The sequence below is a fragment of the Python bivittatus genome, unplaced genomic scaffold (genome assembly GCF_059951505.1).
Source record: "Python bivittatus isolate LINGU-HERP-01145 unplaced genomic scaffold, Pbiv_v1 ctg000330_np1212, whole genome shotgun sequence".
Classification (NCBI taxonomy): domain Eukaryota; kingdom Metazoa; phylum Chordata; class Lepidosauria; order Squamata; family Pythonidae; genus Python; species Python bivittatus.
The window spans coordinates 48022187-48044387 of record NW_028277058.1 but is presented as its reverse complement, the minus strand read 5'-3'; the positions used below and the strand labels follow the sequence as shown (position 1 = coordinate 48044387).

Here is a 22201-nt window from a genome sequence, read left to right as displayed (position 1 = left end):
AGCTGAATTCTCACAACTTCTGACCATGAAAACAGAAACTGAACTGTAAACTACAAATTAGTACACCCCATTGATTTATATAGCGGAACACCTAAAAACCATAGATAGAATTGTAATGTTATAGTATATTTATATGTTATCATGAATGTATAGTGGCTGCTTACTCACCAGAATAATCATAGCTGCTTAAATATTACATTATTCCATAGGAAATATATTTTCAAGGATGCATTGTTCTTACTTCCAAGAAAAGACACATCTTTAAAAATGTGTTTTTATTTAATGTAGAAAACCAAGTTACCAATCTGTCAACTATACTGTTAATCAGCACTAACTGAATTGGTGCATTTTGGCAACTACAAGATTGTTTTTAGACTCTGCTTCTTTCTCATTTCTCTCTGTTTTTCTCAATTCCCTTCTTCTGAAGTATTTTCTACCACGAGTTCTACCTCGAGCTCTACCTGTTGAGCAGTTTTCTTCCTGTCTGTTTTCTTGCCTGTAACCTAAAACATAGAAGCTTTAAGGATTTTATATTTCTATAAAGCTGCTGATATGGCTAAATTGGAATTAGTTGAATCTTTTCCTCAATAGCCTGAAAAAATTACTGTTTTATGGCCTTCAATAGAGATGGGTAAAATGTTCTGTGCTTGGAGCAGCTGATTTCAGGTGGTCCTTGTCTGAATCCAGATGGATACATTTTAAATGTTTGCATTCAAACTTTGAACAAAATGGCTCTATTTGTTCCAGGTACAGACCAAAATGTAGATGTTCTGGACAGAAGTGGTTCAGAGGAAGAGAAGAGCAGAAAAAGTTAAGAACATCAGCCATGACTGCTGAGGGGAGGTGGGGGAAGAAATTTTCCTCCCCGCTCTAATGAAAAAAAACCTTTGCAAAAGTTTATAATTCCCAGCAGTTATTAACTGTTCAAAACTGGCATGTGACTAAGTATCCAATTACTGTATATTGTTCACAACACTGTATAGGTGGCAGTTCCTTCAAAAGCAGCCCTAGATACCTTTCCAATCATCCAGTAGGTAAAGCACCTAAGAAGAGTTCAAGTAGAAGAGTTACCTCAAATCCCTTCCAAGGTTGCTTGCATCTATGGTTTATCTTTCAGGACTGTCTCACATATTACTCATCAAAATCAGTGAGGAAATGTGTCTCTCTGTGCGTGTATTAGAAGGCTGCTAGTTTTCAGGTGCTGTGAATAAGTCTCTAAGCCAGGACTCTCAGAACAGTCATGGGCAGCCTCCTCAGTCTGGTGAAGCTGAAAGGGCAATGCTCACCTCACCCTTACTGGAGCATCTGGCCTCAGGGGAGACAAGACTTGCAAAGTTGTCACTCACTGGATGCCATCTTTTGCCAGACTTAATCTTGCATATAAAAACTGAGGAGTACATGGAGTCTGTACTTGACTGTTCATTTAAGCAACAATACATGTAATCCATAGCATGCTGGAACAGTTAATCACTGTGGAATGCAACTTGAGCACTACAGTGTGACTTAAAACAGACTTGCACTTTAAATCATGTTAAAAGTAAACTTACCTCTTGAATTAGTTCGACCACTATTAATACCCCCTCGTTTATAGTTTGGTTGGTAATTCATATCCTAGAACATAAACATTTGCCCAAGTTTAGTAAAGGGCAACAACGAAATTCTTACAGTCACTTGAACTTTTTATTTCATAACTGGTGGGGTAGTAGAATGGGAGGGAAGGGTGCTATTTCCTGCATCAAGTTTGTTGCTACCTGGAATACATCTGCAGTCCAATATATTTAATTAGCACTAGAACAATTGGTATATATCTTATGCCTGTAAATAATAAACTACAATAAATTCTTGTTCCAGTATTACAGCACACTTAATTGATCAGGTCATTTTCAAAGAAATTATGCCAATTTATAACAAAGATTGTCTCATGTCAAATAAGCCAAGTGAACAGATTTCAGAGATATAAACCCCAAGTTATTTTTTAAAATTCACCAATAGGATGTGAGATACAAACCAGGTGTGTATTATTTATACTCCATTTATCTATTCTACGTAGCACTTACTATTAGCCACACTAAATCACCAGCCACGCATGCTGTCAGGTTTATGGAGCATCCCTATGCTGTCATGGACAGGTTAATGTTTGATTCTGATTTTTGCACAGAACAAAACATACCAAAACTATAGTAAAGCATACTTGGTTTGCAACAAAGCTTGTCAAGTCATTACCCTCTGAGGATATTGCACTGAAGGGAAATCTCTGCCAGGAAGCTGTAATTGGCTATAGGTTCCATTAGGGATTGAAGGTGATCCTCTGTAAGCTTCAAAACCTGCTGGAATAAAGTATTGTTTACCATGAAACAACACTTCATATTTCCTTTAAATACTAAACACATGCCTCTCATTGGTGTATTAGAGAACTGTAATATGTCTACCTTGTGGCAGAAAACCAACAACCACCCAATTCATTGTCTAAGAGAGAATGACGAGAATGACTGAATATTAAGTAACTTTAAAAACTATCCTGTATGCAGTACCATGCAAAAAAATAGGCATCTGTTCAAGGATTGGGATGCCAACCAGTCTAAGATGCCCTTTAGCAACCAGCATCATTGCTAGAAGAGCATTCTTATTTCAGTATTTGACTTCAACATTTGAGCACATGTTAGACTGGGCCTTTTATATGTGACCAAACTGATAATTCAAATATTCCTTGAAATGTCAAATAGCATCCAACCATTAATACAGGTATTGCCATTAAAAAAGGCCAGTACATACTCAGAATGTGGTTGGGATGCCAGACCACAGTCTGTCCATTAAAATGATTCTGCGCATTAATAAGTAGTGATCATAATGCTGATGCACCTAGAAGTGTTTCATTTACTTATTCAGTAATATTTATAAGCCACCCCAATCCATATAGTTTATAGGCAGTGTATAATACTTTAAAACCCAATATAATAAAAGCCCAAACAATTAAAATGATACTCTATTATGGTCACCCAAACAGAACTACAGTCCTTGGTTAACAAAGGCAATTGGGACCAGAATTTCCGTCGCTAAGCAACACAGCTGTAAAGCGCACATCACGTAACTGCGCCCCAGTGACAGACATTCCAGTACTTTTGGTTGCTGTTGTTAAGTGAATTGTCATGGGTTGTTAAACAAGGATGTCACATGGTCACCATTTGCAAGCTTCTGCTGGCTTCCCCTTTGTCTTTGCTTGTAGGAAGCTGGCAAAGAAGGTCATAAATAGTAATCCCGTGACCGCAGGACACTGTGACAGCTGGAACTTCAAGGACTGGTCATAAATAACACTTGTTCAGCAAGTTTGAACGGTCGCTAAACAAGTGGTCACTAAGCAAGGACCACCTGTACAGGCCAAAAGCTCACTGGAATAATACAGACTTGTTTCTTAAAAGTAAGGAGGCTTGAGGACACCCACACTTCTGGGGGTAAGACTAGGCCTATCACTAAGAATCTCTGTCACCTGGGCTATACCCCATGAACCTTGAGAGGAGGGAGGACCCTTAATAGACTGGACTGGAGTAGGAATAGGGCTGCATCAAAACATACCCAGCCACAAGCATTTTCACAGAATGGGAACTTACCTTTATAGCCACCAGGAGAGCGATAAGAATTGGTCACTGATCTTACGCCCCTGAGAGGACCTCTGATAGATCCACGGCTTGCAACAAAAGGCTGAGATGGTCTAGGAAAAGTGGCTGTCTGTGCTGCATAAAAGGTGAGGGTACCATTGCTGACAGGAACAGCTCCCTCAGTCTGGCAAGTACCTGCTTAAGATGAGAAGTACACATCTTACTTCTGTAAGCTACTGCAAAGGAAAAGAATGTGGTTCCCCTATTTTTTTTTTCAGCCTTTATTATTCAGGAGTATTTGCACTCAGCTTGTAACACACAGGAATATTGCCTTGTTACTGTTAATTACTGTTTAAAAATAAACTAATCTGGGCACAGAGAGAACTGCTCCTGTCTGTGCTCCTGCACTCTGAAGATGCCGGTCACAGGTGCTGGCGAAACGTTAGGAAACAAAACTTCAAGACCACGGCCACACAGCCTGGAAGACCCACACCAGCCATCATATGCCGGCCGTGAAAGCCTTCGACAATACATTAATCTGTTGAATCTAAAACTTCACTAAATGGTTGGACTTACAATAAATTAGCCAGCCTGGGGTTCATCAACAGATAAGACAATGATAAGTGTAAATGTACCTAACACTTCCTGCTAAAGCAAAGAGTGTTACTTTTCAAAAGAAACCAGTAAATTAAAATCTATAATCTATCTACAGTATAGGACATAAGACATTGAAAAAACAAAACTTGACAACGTAAGTTTTCCTGCCATTCTTCTGATAAGGATAGGTGTGATCCACTCTATACTTGTCACAGAAAAGGAACTAATTCAACATTCTACTTTCCCACTGTAGAGAAGAGTACAGGGTATTCAAAAGCAATGTTCATCTCAGAAGTGGGCATTTCCTTTGCCTGTCTCCCACAATGAGATCACCTGGTTGAAGTACCCAGTACCTAAAAATAATTTGGAAACAGGCAAAAGCTGCCCAGAACGTTTACCTCTTAAAAGAGAAAATTCAACTATAGGTTCCTAAGGGAATGCAGAAAATGGATGTTTTTATAGCTGTGCAGCACAGGGTATTCATCTCTCTCTTTGCCCATACAATCATAGAAGACAAAAGCATAACCCGCTCCTTTCATTGGAATGCATGGTCTACAGAAAGTAAGATCCCAATATCTAGGAGATGCAATGGTAGTTTATTGGAGATTGCTATGCAGGAAAGGCAAAGCTCTGATATGTCTCTAATTACATTCCCACAGTGAGTGTAAATGAGATTACAGGGAAGAATGAGGAGGAAGCTGATAATTTTCTAGCTTTTTAGATGTAGGTGATGGGAGGACATGAGGGAGGATTGATAAAAATCGGGAGGGTCTGGCCAGGTTGAATGATTCAGCTGAGAAGTAAACCTCCTTCAAGTAGTCAAATCAAATGAAAACAGTTAAAGCTCTGTAACAAAAAATGCTTCCAATTTCCTGGCTGTGCATCAAATATTTAACAGATTTTCCTTTTTGCTCAGAGCCTTAGATATTGGCCACTTGATACTAGCATTCATCTATATCCACTATTGTCAAGAGAAACCAATAGATTAAAATCTATGAAAAATCTATAGAACTAAAAAAACAAAAATGAACAACTTAAGTTTTCCTGTCATTCTTAAACTAATGTGTGTCTCTGTGTTAAATATTGTAGAGTATTCAAAATGGGGTTAAAGTCATTGCTATCTCTTGTATTATCAGTTCAGATACTGATTTACACTAAAGTTCTTCTTACCATTTGGAAGAGGCTCTTGTGAAAAAGTTGTTTGTTCTGCATTTTGAGTAGATGGTAGTTTACATGGGGGTGGTGTCTGCGTGCTTGCTGTTGAAAAATTCTGATTGTATCCTGTAGGATGCAGAGAATTCTCTTTGACATCTTGCTCCCTACGAGGTGGCAAAGGTGCATTCACTTTGAACACCTACAACAGAGGACATAATGTTATGAACTGTGCCTGTTTCATATAAACCCCAAGCAGAAGCTTTTAGTGCCCCAAATCAAACTGGGGTATCGTTCATAAAAGAAAGTGAAATGTTAACTATTTACACTGGAGAAATGGAGAAGATATTATAACTTCTAGGAAGTCTCCTGTCTAATTTGTACATCTTTTTCTCCACAATGTTTGATTAGTTTCATCTAGGGCCATATACTGGGATTTCTAATTTACTAAAGTTCTAATTTCAGTTTCAGAAACTTCAAAAATGGACTAAAGTAGCAATTTAATAATGAGTTCTAAGTAAAATGATATGAATGTAGAAAACCAGGATACCCTTCAGACTGCTTCTCTGAAAAGAAAACTTATGAAAAATAGATTAACATCTATTCAACAAAAATTAGTTTTCTAGACAAATGTCCTATATCTTATATGGAGAGCTGTTTGCTCTTTGAGAAGAGCTGCAATTATTGGCCAATATTCCTTTGTACTGTCTAACATCTAACGACATTGTACTTACAGTCTGCATAGCCTGAAAGGGAGGTGCCTTTATATTAACAGTACTGCTACTTGGTGGAGGAGACTGAAAAACTTTCCCTTGATGTACTGGTGACATACTAGTTCTTGCTGGTGTCAGTGGTATCTGTGATTCACTTGAAAGTGGAGTAGGAACCTTGAAGAGAAGAAGCACAATCAGAGACCTTCTAGCAAGAAGCAATTTAGCTTGTTAAATCCTAAATTGTCAAACATCAGCAGTTTCTGAAATCCAAGAGTTAGATTTAAATTCTGCTTATTATCTTTAATAACCTACATTGTTATAAACATTTGGAAGGAGTTCTCTGAAGCAAAGATATATAAAAGAGCAGGCTTTTACTCAACTCCTATTCTTAATGTACTGTTTTTAAGCTTACCAGAATAACTACAGTCTTTTGTGACATAAACTGCTTGGTAATTCCTTGAGTTATGTTATACAAAAACTATGGGGAACTGAAATTCTGAAGTCCTTGAAAATGTGGAACAGATCTCTGGAGACATAATCAGATAGCCCTTTCAAAGGTGTTAAGTGTACTTAGTTGCCAAGCTAAACATGATCTTTCCTAATCAACTGATGGAGGTAGATTCTAGAGAAGGTTCATTTGAAGATATAACCAAGATGGAACTATGTACAGTCTCCATATTGCTCCTCTGAGGTAAGTTGAAAGGAATCCAAAATGATTCTATTTTTGCATTATGTTCTGCTATAATAACTACCAGGTTTTCCCCTCAATCCACTGTTAGTGCATTTTCCAATGTAAACTTTAGAACTCTGCCACGTTCACAAAAACAATTATATAAAAGAATTCCACACTGTTCCAACCACAGGCCAAATTGTTAAATATCCACACTACTATAGCATAAAAAGCTATAGTAATGTAGAAAAATCAGTTGCTTGCCTTAGAGCACCCTTCTTTAGCTATGTGGGCTGGGAATTCTGGAAATGGTGGTCAGGTCACATTTAGGGAATGGGAAATTTGTAGAACTTACACCAAAAACCTCAGGCAGAAAAAACTCTCCTTCCTGTAAGACTAGGTCAATATTTAAAGAAAGGATAATTAATATTGTATTTGGTGACATCGTACTTCTGACTCTCAAAGTGTATTGCAGAGAAAGAATGTGAATGACAGGCTCTGGGAAAAAGCTGCAGCGTGCTTCCATACTGGACTGTTTGTCTTTCTGGCAAAGGTGTACCGATATTACTGAACATTAAACTGGCCCCTCCACATTACCCAGCCATTACATCTTTTTTTCTCAAAACTAATACAGGTTGATGGAGACCTGCAAAAGCAACCCCTCATTAAAGATTGGAAATACATAAATTAGGATACAGAGAATAAAATCAGAGAGGAATTAGTAAATCTGTCTTACTTGTGGTGAATGAAGTTCAGTTTCTGATCCAGACAGTGTATTATCAGAAACTAAGGAAGTGTTTGAGCCATGCAAGGTCATGGGAGAAGAAGCATTCTGACAATAAAAGTTGATATAACACGATTAAAGCAGTTCTTTAAAGGTATAATTTGAAATATGTCAAAAAATTTGTTTCACCATTAGATGTTCACTTAGATATAACTGAAGATCTTGGGTCCAGCATAGGTTTCTAGTTTATCACAGTGAGAGGGCTGGAGAAAGAATCTTGGCTGCCTGCTTGAATGTTGTTATGCAAGTTCTCCTCTTCCTTCCTTCCTCAGCACTATCCTCAGTTATATATAAGGTGGCGGATAACTGAAGGCTACTTTTTTGGGAAGAATGACTGTCGTTTTGCCCAATCACAGAAAATATTCCATCACTGATAATGTTTTATTTTCTCGCTTAATCTAGTTGTCTAAGGGCTAAACCCACCTTCCTAATGACTCTTGATAGAAACTAAATTAGGTCTTCATCATTCTACCTGTTATGCTATTTTATAAATAAGATTAAACAGGAGGTGTTTTAGAAAATAAATGCTGAATTCCATTTATTCAGGTCTCCCTTGGGATTAGATTGCTTTAGAAGATTAGACATTTTTCACAGGAGGACAAACCCTAATCCTAACCTGAGAAAAACAGCAAGGATACAGGTAAGGTATGTGTGCTTTTTTCCCCTATTGTCCTTCAAGGGACTAGCTACTTTTTCCTGACACAGAAACATAATTTTAGCCTGGTACATAATGCACAAGAAGTAGAAATAAATCCTGAATCAAACAAACTTTATAATAAAATATTTGCAAGTTGACATCTTTCTTGAGAAATAACAACTTCCAATCTTACCTGCACTGATTGTTCAGGGAAGTCTATTTGGCTTGAAAGTTGTTCATTAGAAGCTAAAAATAAGAATTTGGTCATAACCATTTCAAATAAATGAAGAGAAAACTCAGCTGGATAGTTCTGTATTAGGTAATATTGTATTACCGTCTTTAGGTAGAAAAGGGCTGACAGCTATATTTACATTTAACCTTATTGAGTTGCATCTCAGTAACTAATTGGGTCAAAGACAAAGTTTCAAAGTCTTTAATTTGAGATCAAAATTAGAGATATCTCCAAATGTTTCATTAGTACAAACTTAGCTGCAGTACATTTTTTTTACATGCCCACAATAATTTCTTCAATATGTTGATATAATTTAAATATAGCTTTGATATTTTTTTATTTCAATTAATGTTGAAATAGAAATTTTGGGCAAAGATAAATATTCAAAATTAGGTTTACATATTATATTCCATATTTCCAAGATATACCATGAAGGACTGCTAGCTTGGTGTCAGCCAATGTTTTTAGCCAAACAGAAAACAAAGTTTTCATCCAAATAATTCTACTTTTTACTCACAAAAAAGTCAGAACTTCAATTACAAGACATCTTTATCATAACCATAATCAATCATTTGAAATTAGAAGATGGATGTTAGGCAGCTGTTTTAAGTTATTTTATTGCTTTACTGTTTTATCTCCTTATAATGTATTTCTTTTTATTTATTTAAATGTATTAAATATAATTACCTGGAGAATCAACAGAAGGGGCTTGTGATGAACAGTTAGCACTTTGTGAAGGTTTATCAAAATCCAGAAGTGATTCCTTAAAGACAAAAGAGTTATCCTTTTGAACAATATGTGTGCGCGCCTGTGTGCCCCCCCCCCCACTTATTTATGGCCAAAACACCCAAACAGAAAAATACAGATATAATCTAAAATTTTGGCATTAAATAGTTTAACAAATGAAATAAATTGATAAATATTACATAAAATATTTAAAACTTATTAGTGTGTTACTGAACACCTTGTTTTTATAGCCATAAAAAAACTGGCTGTTGCCACTGTAATTTTAGGATCTTAATTCGCAGGTAAAATTTTAACACATTCAGAAATATTTCTTCCTGATTTTAAAATAGTCCAAATAAAATGCTGCCGAAAAATTCACAATGCAATAAAATAAGATCCATCTTTTCACGGTCAACACCATTACAGGGTGAATATCTTTGAGACACGTGAATTTTTAGAATCTACCATATGGCATATTTGATGTATTCATAGATAGACATGGCTTCAAAATTGTAATATTGAAGTAATTCTTCCTTTATATTCCTACCTTTCCAGGTTCCTCATCAACTCTCAGCACCTCCAATGTTAATCAATAAACTTACCTGCATGAAATTGTAAGTCCCCTGAATTTGAGTCATCAAATCTTGCAATTTTTCCCTTCTTAGTACTGGATCCTTTGGAAGGCTAGAAGTAGAGCAAAACTCTGCAGCTGGTTGGTGCACAGGCTTAGCTACCTAATACAACAGAAAAAGGCAAGCAGCAAGGAAGGGCATGTAATTACACAGAGCATTCAGCTCTTCTCTGCTGAAATCAGGGGTTCCTAAACTTTTTGCCATCACACTTCCTTTTAGTGTAATCTTAATGTAATACACCTCCCCTAAAAATCCAAACACCAAAGTGAACATAAATGAACAATGAAAACAGTACAATGAAACTCTGGGAAAGGTGATTTATTGTAACAATGTATGGCTAAAAGGTTCTTCATACCTTCCCTGGACCCCAAGGGAGGTACATCTCACAGTTTGGGAAACCCTGAGTTAATAATGTTGAAACCATTCTGTAAAAGATATTTTCTGAAAATGTGCCTCACATTCTAAACACTTTAAGCTAAAATCTCATCGTTACCGGAGGGAAATATCATATTAAACAAAGCAGGACTTACTTCTGAGTAAACATGTCTAAGTAGGCTCAAACTTTAAATTCAAGTGCTTGAAATACCATTTTCAGAATTATCTACTAAATATATCATTTTTCATTTTAACAGCAAAACCTGATCCATTTCCCTAAGTGACCTCTTTCATACTGAAAATCAGTGATTTCAGATGGTGATGTTTCCAGTATAGAATTGCTGTGGGGATTATGAATTTATTCCCCAGACATTCAGAATCTGAACAAACGTATCTTAGCAAGAACAACATTCTTTTAAGTATTCTACCAAAAGATCTGGAGAGAGAGCAAGTGCACCATAATTAGATAGCCCATTAATGACTATTTAAGGTTTACCTTTAATTTGCTACTCCAAGACTTTTTGTTTAAAATCTACCAAAAATCAGTACTATTTAGCAACATAATTTAAGGACTACCGTATATACTTGCAAATAAGCTGAGAATTTTAGGTGCCAAAATACACCCCCAAAATTGGGATCAGCTTGTCCATGGGTGGGATTATCCATGAGTATATATGGTAATACTTTTTAAAAATACAGTACTTGTATATCACGGATATACTCATGTATAAACCCATCCGCAGATAAGCTGACCCTTGAATTTTTAACCAAAATACTATGGGAAATGGATAATCTGTAGATTAGCCACAGATAAACCAATTGTGAAAATTAAAACATACAAAAATTTCGAGGGCCAGCTTATCCGCGGGTGGCGCATTTTTCATGGTATTAAATTCAAGGGTTGGCTTATCCACAGATGGGCTTATCTGCAAATATATACGGTATTCATATCATCCTGGATAAGGATAGCTAGATCTGTGTGATTAGTTACAACTTAAGCAGATTTAATACTGAACACTGCAAGTATAATATTACTGTGATATTCTAATGAAAGAGAAATTAAAGCAGTGTTAGGTTTGATGCAAGTCACAAGAAGGCAAAGCACACAATGAAACAAAGCAACAAAGCTGTATTTAATAGGACTATGCACATTTTAAAAATTATTTGGAAGAAGCATGAACATGGCACCTTGCTGTTACTTATTACAGCAGCTGGACTTTTTAAAGTTTTTTTTTTTTAATGCAAGGCTGAAGGAGACACTGTTTAAAAAATCAAATTAAGGAGGAGACTCACTCATAATGCATGATAAAGAAAATGTATGCAAATTTAAGGAGAAAAACAGGAGTAGTAACAATGAAGTAACTCTGATTTATCTAAATCACAGAACAAAGCTAACTCAGTATCTGGATGATAAACAAGGGTTTGTTACTGATCAAGCCAAAATTTAAAATCCATGCTGATTAAAGAAAAAATGCCTTTCTCTATATAGTTAGTCCTCATTTAGCAACTGCCTCATTTAGCAAACTTTACAACCAATCCTTGCATTTACAACCTTCGCACGTCTGTAAAACAAAGGAAAGCTGAAGTAAGGTCATAAGTATAATAGCGGTTTCACTTAGTGACACTTGGCTTAATGACCAAGTTGTTGGTCCCAACTGTGGTTGCTAAACGAGGACTACTTGTATTACTTTGTTCAAGAAAAATAGCTATCAATGGTCTTGACAAGTGAATTTCAAACAGTGAACATAAAAGCCTTGCACCTGTCACAATACTAAAGGTTCAATGTTTATATTACATTCAAATCTATATGCACAGTTATATTCAAATATATGTGCACAAAAAACATTTCAGACACTGTCCAAAATTATCTGACATTTTGGCAAAAGGATACAAAGTATCTTATAACCAATATCTTTTAGCTCAAAATTAATTTCATAGGAAATTTTAAATTCAACAGTAATACAGTGGTACCTCGAGTTACGAACGCCTGTGCTTACGAATTTTTCGTGTTACGACCAGCTCCGGCCCCAAAAATTTACCTCGTGTTGCGAACCACCTTGAGTTATGAACCGGATCCGCGGCCATTTTCCCTTCCATGACACGTGGTCCGCGGCCATTTTCCGCCCGACACGTGGTCCGCTGCCATTTTTCCGCCCATGTGGTCCGCGGCCATTTTCCGCCCGACACATGGTCCGCGGCCATTTTTCCGCCCGACATGTGGTCCGCGGCCATTTTCCGCCCCTGACACATGGTCCGTGGCCATTTTTCCGCCCCTGACACGTGGTCCGCGGCCATTTTTCCGCCCCTGACTCTCCCTCCAAGCAATAGCCGCCTCCCTGTCTTCCACGCCAGAACGGATTAACGGATTAACGTAATTACATTGGACCTTATGGGAAAATTTGCCTTGTGTTGCGACCAATTCGAGTTGCAACCAGAGTCACGGAACGGATTAAATTCGTAACTCGAGGTACCACTGTATGTATTTTCTTAGCCTCAAATATCCCATGTCCACTTAAAACAATGACCCCAGATTTTCGATCTTGGATCACAGATATGGGTTTGGTTTCTGTTATGAGTTAGCTCTAGATCAAAATACTAGAAAATGTTATCAGTACTGTTTGCATGGTCAAGTTTAATGATGTGATAAAAAACAGCCTGACTGATTTATTATAGGCAACATGGAAGGCTTTTATTTATTTTTTTATTTTGGGGGGGTGTATTAAAGCAATAAAAATGGCGTCTCTGAATTAAGTACATAAATGGCAGCATTTGCATGATGACATTGGTACATATGTGTTATCACTATGGCATCACTGCAGTTTGCTGCAGATACCACGGGATAAACTGAATTTGTTAGATGCAATAGTCTTGTACTTTGGTTAGCAGTAAGCTCAACAGCAGATTTACAGCCAAATGATTTTTGGAGTATTGTTCTATGAATTCATTCCCTGTTTGAAATCAGTTGCTTTGGTATAAGTTTAGGCATACTGATATTGTTTTTTTGTAATATTCTACTCATTTATAAAATGTAAATGTCTACTTGCTTTATATATGAATTTTGGGTAGCTAACAACAAAAAACAAAAGAATAGAATAGAATAGAATAGAATAGAATAGAATAGAATAGAATAGAATAGAATAGAATAGAATAGAATAGAATAGAATAGAATAGAACGTCAATCCTCAAACAAAAGACACCAAATTAAAATAGTCATAATACGATGATCCAGGGATCATAAAGTTCAACCACACACACCCCACACCAATGTTGGCTTACCCCACATTCTGGCCCAGTGCCTGAGGGAAAAGCCAAGTTTTCACAGCTTCTGGAAAGCCAAGGAGGTAGGGACTCCAGATTGCAGGGGGAGGCTGTTCCATATGGCAGGTGCCGTGACAGAAGCAGCACAACTCCTTGGTCTTACAAGATGTTTAACCAAAGGGACCTAAAGTACACCAACCCTGTTGGCAGTCCCACAAGTAACTTGGCCCTATGCCATGCAAGGCTTTGAAGATGATAACCAGCACCTTGAATTGCACTCAGAAGAATGCTGGGACTCACTGCAGCTCTATCAACTCCACTAGGTAGACCAGATCAGAAAACCACCTCCATAGGAAAACCAGAAGTATACTTTATTGAAATTGGCTACAACAACAGAATCTTGCAAGTCTGATTATGCTGTACATCCTCTCCTCCTTACACTTTAGTGAATAAGGGAGGCATTCGCCTGAGCCTGAATACTGTTCCCAGGATGTAGACAATGTTTCAGCCTCCTTAGCCCCTTAATGGTTCTTGCATATTTCTTTCAGGATCATCTCCTTTACTTTCAACAAGCTCGTACAACTCCAGTGTAACCCAAACAAATCTCAGGGTGTCCCAAACTGCACACACCACTGCATTCTGGATCAGTTGGGGCTTCTGAGTGTTTTTCAAAGGTAGCCCCATGTATACCATGTTGTAGTTATCCAATCAAGAGGTGATTAGAGCATGAGCAATTATGAGAAGGGCCTCTTGGTCCAGGAACAGGCAAAACTGGCACACAAAATGAATCTGTGCAAAAGCTTTCCTAGCCATAGTTGCTACCTGCTCATTGAGTAAGATCTGTGAGTCCAGGATGACTTCCAGATTACATACTAACTCTGTCTGGGTGAGTGCCATCCCATTAAGAGTTAAATATGAAATTTCCGCAGATCCAGGAGGTCCCAAAACCCAAAGCCACTCCATGTTGCTAGGACTGAGCTGCAGTCTCATCCCCATCCAGACCCACAGAGCCTCCAGACACTGGGTAAGTTTCATCACTTGCCTGGCCCAGGGTAGAGATGTATAACTATCATCAAAATACTGATGATATCTCACTCCATGCTGGTGAATAATCTCACCCATTGGTTTCATGTAATGTTAAAGAGGAGTGGAGAGAGAGCTGAGAGTGGAGAGAGAGCTGACCCCTGAGGAACCCCATGTAGGACTGGAATTAGCCCTGGAGGAAGGAAAACCATTGCAGAATGGTGCCCCCCACTCCTAACCCCCTAAGCCATTTCAGAAGGTTACCATGATCAATCATACCAAAAGCTGCTGATGGATTTAGGAGGGACAAATGGATGTACCACCTCCATCCCAAGCACTCCAAAGATCATCCAAAGCATGACCAAAGTCATCTCAGGACTATAACCCAGCCTGAACCCCAACTGAAAATGATTCAGATAATCTGCTTCCTCCAGGTTCTGCTGAAGCTGAGCACCCACCACCTTCTGAACAACCTTCCCTAAAAAGGAAAATTGGAGACAGAGTGAAAGTTATCCAACACAGTTGGATTCAAGGATGGCTTCTTGAGAAGGGGATGGACTACTGCCTTCTTCAATGTGGGTGGAACAACCCCCTCCTGCAAAAAGGCATTAACAGCCACTTGGAGCCAACTGCATGCCACCTCCCAGAAGGCCTTGACTAACCAGGAGAGACACTGATCCAGAACATAAGTAGTAGAGCTCATGTGGCCAAGGACCCTGTCCACTTCTTCAGGAGGAATAGGCTGAAACTCTTCCCAGATAACTGAGCAAGACTGTGCCTCAGTCATCTCTACAGAACCAGTCAGAGTCCAATTCAAAGTGAATCTGAGAAATTTTATCTGATAGATGCCTAGAATAGTCCTCAGAGTGACCCAGCAAGGGTTCTTCAGGTCCTTCCTTACCTAGAAGGAACCTGGTCACCCAAAACAGGGCCACTGGCCAGCTACTGTGGATGCAATAAGAGTGGAAAAGTAAAGCCACTTTGCTGCTCTTACTCCACAAGGTAAGTCCTAATATAGGCTCTGAGTTCACACAAAACACTAGGTCAAAGCAAAACAAATCAGATTATGGTTCAGCATAATGTATGAAGCCAATCACTGTTCACTGTTTTTAAATGAGATTTTTTAATTTTAAGTTTTTCAGGGTCTCTACTTTACTTGAGCTCATATCTCAAAATTGTCAAGGACTAGGAATGAGTATTATAAAGTATTATAAAGCTGTTTTGAAGGCAACAAGTTAATTGTTTTATACAATGATTTTTATCTAGTTAACTACTTATTTGTGGAACTTGGAGTATGTAGTCATTTAAAGTACATGTCAATAAATTAAGCTAGTTACACCTAGATGTGGTGGAATTGTATTATTCATACCAATGTTACAGCCTTCAAAATAGCAGTTGAGAGTGCTCATACTCACTTATATCAAAATATGCCTTTGCAAGACCATAAGGCACTTTTCCTCACACACGGTGGACATTACATCCGTTTTGCTCTTCTATTACAGCCCCACACTAAAATCCCATTTATTCTAGACTGTATATTTTAGTTTCAGGGAATACATTAGTAAAGAAAAAATGAAAAATCGATATTCTGCAAAACAGTTGGCGCTTGTAATAACTAGAATCCAAGCCTTCTCTTTCTTTGGCAATGGTTACTTCCTTAAAAAGACTAAAGCAAAATACTGTATTTTATACAGAAATATAGCACTTATTCATAGAAATATTATAAGCACTCCAAAATATTAAGTATAATCTGGCTAGCACACCTGCATAGCGTTTTGGAGATTCCTGGGTAATTTACATGATTCTCCAACAGACTGAAAGCTCCCCTTTTTCCTTGATTCATCAACGTCTTGTCCATTTACTCCATCTGTCTTTCCATCCTATATAAGAAAAAAAAAGGAATTCTATTTATTAGAACCCAGTTCAGCAACAAATTTTGAAAGCCAATGTGTCCCAAGATTTCCTTCTGCTAAAAACAGATATATGTCAAGTGATTGTATTATTTTGTGAACATCAATAATTTTGTTTTTATACAGGATGCACAAGCATTATTTTGTTTCTACATCTATTTCAAAAGATTAATCTGAGTAGAAAATCACAACTTTCAGGCAAATGCACAAAGAAAACAAGTGTTACGGACACCATGCAAGATTAGTTTTATTTACTCTTACAAACTCCATCACCATATAGTGATATTTTTACTTTACCCACTTGTTTCACATCTGATTCAAGCTTTGGTCTGCGTTCTCGTCTCTAAATTAAAAAGTACGTAAACATATTTGACCAAATTTATTATACAGTAAAAGTTCTAATTTCAACCAATGCATAAGAACAGGCATAAAATCAGCTTATTTTGAAATGTTCAGGATAATGAAGAACAAACAAGTATCTATCTTTTCCCTTTTCTAAGCATTTAAACCATTATTTATTTATTTATTTATTTATTTATTAAAACATTTATATGGTTGCCTAACTCAGACCATGTGACTTTGGACGACATACAAAAGAAAAAGATAAACCATAATCAACTTCTAGAAAACATGTCTCATTAAAACTTACTAAAACAATAAATGACAGTCAGAACTGAAATATTCTATAACCCATCAACTGGGAACTCTATTCATCTTGACCCCAAGGTCCAGGACAAGAGCCAGGTCTTAACCACCTTTCTAAAGGCCTGCAAGGTCAGGGCCAAAGGGAAAGAACCACCACTGAAAAGGCATACCTCAGGGGTCATATAAGATGACTTTGTTTCAATGAAGGGACAGCCCCATGTACAGTGCATTACAGTAATGCAGTTGGGAGGTGCTAATACATGAGTAATCATGAGCAAGGTCCCCCAATCCAGAAATGGACAAAATTGGGACACAAAATGAAGTTATACAAAGCCCCCCAGTACAGAACCGTGACAGTTTCACTTGGGTAGCTGGGGGTGAGATGTATAACTGAGTATCATCAACATCCTGATGCTGATGATACTGCATCCCATGTCAATGGATGACCCACCCACCCCTGGGTTCATGTAAATGTTAAAGAAAGGAGAGGGTTGATCCCTGAGCCAGGGATCTCAGACTAGACTACTTTCCCCACCACCACCACCAATACCAAATGCAACCGGCTCCGGAGGAAGCAGGAGAACCACTGCAAAACAGTGTACTCCACTCTCAACCTGTCCAGAAGGATACCATGGTCAGTGGTACTGAAGGCCGCCAAGAGATCAAGAAGAATTAGGATGGAGGCACTATCCCCATCCTGAGCCTGCCAACGGTCACTGACAAGTGCAACCAAAGCTGTCTCAGTACTATATCCAACTCTGAAACTTGACCAGATTTCAGAGGATGTGCTTCCTCTGGAACCCTTTGGAGAAAGAAGAAGCAAAAGAGAAGGCTGGAGACTGGGTGAAAATTGTCCATGTCTGTGGGAATTGTCCAGTAATGATTTCTTGAGGAGAAGGCAGACCACTGCTTTTTTCAGAGTGAATGGGACCACCTACTCTCTCAAGGAAGCATTCACCACTGCATGGCCCCTCCCTGGAGGCATTAAAATAGAGGCATGATCTAACACATGTGGCCACAACCACAGTGCCAAGGACCCTCTGCACTCAGGAGACAGGATCAAACTCCTCCCAGATATCATCATAAGACTGTGCCTCAGTCAGCTCCATAGGACTTGCCTAGCTGGAGTCCAACTCAGAGCAAATTCATATAACCATCCAACAGGCTCCATTCTACCACAGGAACCCCAAGCTTGTTGACAAAACCATGTTTTGAGGGCTTTCCAGAAGGCCAACAGGGGGAATGATGTTCCCCAGGGCAGAGGCTATGGCAGAAAATGCTTTCCTCCTAGGACCCAGCAAATGAAACTCCCTAGCTGATGGGACCCACAACATGCCTCGCCTGCTGGACTTGATGGAACCAGGCAGATGTCAGCAGGGAGAGGTGGTCCTTCAAATAACCTGGTCCCATGCCCTGTAGGGCTTTAAAGGTCATAACCAGCACTTGAATTGGACCTGGAAGCAAACTGGTAACCAATGCAGCTCACAAAGCAGAGGTGTAATGTGTGCAGTTCTTGAAGCACACATAACTGCCCGTGCCACCATTCTGTAACTGAAGCTTTATATATTTCAAGGGCAGCCCCATGTTGAGCGCATTACAGTAGTCCATCCAGGAGGTGATTAGGGCAGGAGTGACTATGAGTAGAGCCTCCTGATCTAGGAATGCAGTAAGAGATTGGCACTGTAGCAGCAATCTCAACTGATCCCTAATGCCCAGCCTCACAAGCAGAGTCACACTCAGCTATCTGCAGAGTGGCACCCACGATAACCCTCAAAGTATCTCAAAAACTATAGCAACCCCTCTTGTCCTGGCCCTGGGATCGTGGCTGGTACAAAACCTAAAATCTGTCCAGGCACATTTCAGAGAGGAGCACTCCACCAAAACCAAGTTTCAGTAATGCATGCCAGATTGGCCCTTTCATCCAGGTTTAAATCCCAGACGAGTGAGCTTTATCAGACTGACCTGGCATTCAGAAACACCAGCTGGAGTCCAGAGCTGCTCAAGACTTGACAACTGGAAACTGGGAATGGAGGCAGAGACATGGAACGCAGAACCAATAAAGGCATCAGGCCTGCATTTCCTGTGAGCCCTCTGACTCCTGGCAATTTACAAAATTATCCCAAGCATAAGGCTCCATATGCTCCCTGTGTTTTTGATTTCCAGCCTTTTAAATTTACATTTTAAAAATCTGCATAATATTGTTCTTATAAACTTTTACTGTTCTTAGTTTCACTAGGAGAAACTAAGCTTACTTATTATATAGCAATGGTATATATGGAATAGAATTATTTATATACAACTCAGCTTTTAAAAAAAGATGTAATAGTGAAATTCTGTCTTGGGTGAAATACATCTTTTTTATCATGACTGAAATCAAGTAAAACCTTCTGAATTGGAATGTTACTATTGGACAAATCTAATAGGGGAAGAAAAAAGTGTTCAATACATTTCTTTTCTCTCATACAACACTGAACGCCTCTAAGAAATTATCCGCTTTGTCCTAAGTATACATCTAAGTACACAAAGGTCTGCTTTGTAATTCAAAACTGATTATTCTTTAGCAGATTTAATCAATTAGAAATCACATGGTCAGTGACAACCCTACTTATATAATCATACCAACGCATCCCAATGTCTATGGCTATCAATAATATATTAAAAGTTTCAACATAAAAAAAGCCACAATTTCATCCTACTTGCATGTGTTATGAAGCTCCTATGTGAATCAAAAGATATTGCTACTGCTTTTAGACACAAATACAGGTCTATGTTTTAAATGAAATAGAAAACTGTAATTCTCAAAAGTACAAATGTAATGAAAAAGAAGCTAATTCAAAAAAAGCCAATTCAAGGTGCTGGCTTTGACCTTTAAAGCCCTTCATGGCATGGGGCTGGATTAACTGAGGGACCGCCTCTCCCTAATTACATCAGCCCGTCCCATTTGATCTGGCAGGGAAGGTATGCTACGCATTCCATCGGTCAGGGACTTGCATTTGGTGGGCCTTCTCTGCAGTGACTCCTTCCTTGTGGAACATTCTCCCTCCTGAAGTGAGGCTTGCCCCTTCCCTGCTGTAATCTAGGAAGTCACTCAAGACATGGTGATGTCATCAAGTCTGGGGGTCTTTGGGAACCAGAGACATTCTTAGGTGGCTTCACTGTGATTGATATTTTACTCTCTCGGTGGAGTTTGCATATTTTAAAATTTTTGATCTTTTCATTTTAATAATCACTTTTATCTTTTTATAATGATTGTTTTTATCCATTTGTTATTTTATTTAATTGTTGTACACCAGCCAGAGTTGCTATGTGTGAGATGGATGGATATATAAATGTGATATATAAATAAATGAAATAAAAATAAAGGTCCTAATGTGTGCATCAGGAAGAAAGAGGGCAGTGGACTAGCACAGAGCTCAGGCATGCAACAGAAAATTGTGGCTTTCTGCTATGCTGAAACCAGACCATTATTTTAATTTCACTTTTAAATTTAAACCAAAATAGTATTTGGGCAGCTACATCATTAGGGCCATTGGAAGAGCCCTATGATTAACATAATATGAAGTGTCAAGGTTCCTTCTCTTTAACTCAGATTCTACAAATTATCAATTCAAATTATTGAATTATCAACAGTAGATTCCAATAGATACTGATAATAGGCTTAGAAGCAATTACCTTTCAGTAAGCAAAATAATATGAGCGAAGCATAGTATTTGGGTACTATTGTTTATACCAACTCACTTCTTTTGGTTCTACGTCAGACTTCTTTAGCTCAGTCTGCTCCTTTGGTACAATATTCCCAACTCCCCAGACCTTAGGAGGATTCTGTAATGGCTGCTGGATCACTTGCTGCGATCTCTCAGATGTTTCCCAAGCCTTTTGGGGCTGAGATTTTTGTTCAGTCTCTTCCCTTATATGCACCACCCATGGCTTTTCAGGTTGCTGTTTCTTTTGTTCCATCTCCTCTCTGACACATGCATCCCAAGGCTTCACAGGTTCTGATTTTTTCAAAGTTTCCACATTGGTCTGAGACACCCATATTTTTGGCTTTTCCTGGTTTTGTTCCAATCCTCCTTTAGCTTTAGTTACCCAAGGTTTGGGACCTTCTTGCTTTTGTTCCTGCTCTTCCTTCACTTTTGTTACCCAGGGTTTGGAAGAGGCCTGCTCTTCTCTAACTGGTGCCACCCAAGGCTTTGGAACATCATGCTTATGATCATCAACTTCTTTAAGAGGAGATTCCCAACGCCGTGAAAGTTCCAACTTCTTTTCTTCTTGGTTTACAGATTCCAATGGTTTCACAGATTCTGGGTTTTGCTTTTTCTGTTCCTCTTCCTCAACATCAACAAGCATTTCCCAGGATTTGGGGGGATCACTTTTTACAGCATGTTCTATTTCCCAGTGTTTGGATTCTTCAGGCTTGATAGTATAGTCTGCTTCAGGCAAATAGCGCCTATTGAGAAACTATATAGACCAAAACAAAACAAAACCCTTCATTGCAATAGCATACTATTTAGTGTAATTTGCATTAATGTGCAAAGTAGTTCTCATCAGAGAGGTCAATACACTTCAGCCAATATATCTTATTGGTAAAGCAACAAGTAAAGCAGTTAAAATCCCTAGCTCGTGGTTTAGAACAAGGATAGGCATGTTTTGAGGCCAATGAGGCCATTTCCAGATTTTAGAGTACATCATGATACTTTCATAAAATGGCAGCCATTGCAGGAACACTTATTAATCCCAAAGTGGGTATAGCCAGTCAAAAACCTATCCACTTACCAGAAGACAGACTGAAGAGACAGCTTACCTCTTCCCCTGCACCCCCAAATATGTTTTCTGCCTTCTCCTTTTGCATTTGGGGGGGAAGAAGAGGGAGCATACTTTCAAAGCACCATATTAGAGCCACACACTCTTTTTCTAAAAATGCCTATAAAGATGTTAGAAACTAATGTTTTGAAGCAAACTGGCTTTCTTTAATTTTTAATTAAAAAAGTATATTAAAGGCAGGTGGCAGGGAGCTATCAAGCATCAAGGGAGGTGTCTGAAAACATACTGGTAACCATGGAAACAGTATCCTATCCAGTCCAAAGTTAAGCTGCCATAATTCTGGCAAGGATAGAAAGCCACCTAAGAACTAGCCGTTTTAGGTTCAGCAGAAGATAAAAATCTAGTAAATTTACAAATTAACAGTTTACCTCTTAAGGAAACCATCTACTTGCAAGCCACTGGTATCTAAAATAGCCATAAAGCTGCAGTAACC

General features: G+C 38.5%; 1 protein-coding gene across 9 annotated transcripts in view; it reads right to left on the bottom strand.

The window, feature by feature from the left end:
• CAPRIN2 (caprin family member 2) overlaps positions 1-22201 on the bottom strand; it is a 59479-nt gene that overhangs the window by 5112 nt on the left and 32166 nt on the right. For 5 of the 9 annotated variants that reach the window (XM_088141199.1, XM_088141200.1, XM_088141203.1 and 2 more), the window contains exons 9-20: positions 20686-21405; positions 16604-16645; positions 16156-16272; positions 9707-9838; positions 9066-9141; positions 8340-8392; positions 7462-7557; positions 6077-6229; positions 5361-5544; positions 3606-3791; positions 2224-2327; positions 1548-1611 (exon numbers count right to left, since the gene is read on the bottom strand). In XM_088141199.1, coding sequence (XP_087997325.1) covers positions 1548-1611; positions 2224-2327; positions 3606-3791; positions 5361-5544; positions 6077-6229; positions 7462-7557; positions 8340-8392; positions 9066-9141; positions 9707-9838; positions 16156-16272; positions 16604-16645; positions 20686-21405 — 1927 coding nt within the window. Of the gene's footprint in view, positions 1-1547; positions 1612-2223; positions 2328-3605; positions 3792-5360; positions 5545-6076; positions 6230-7461; positions 7558-8339; positions 8393-9065; positions 9142-9706; positions 9839-16155; positions 16273-16603; positions 16646-20685; positions 21406-22201 lie in introns of those variants that run through there. The other 4 variants (XM_088141201.1, XM_088141202.1, XM_088141204.1 and 1 more) reach the window with 4 other exon arrangements.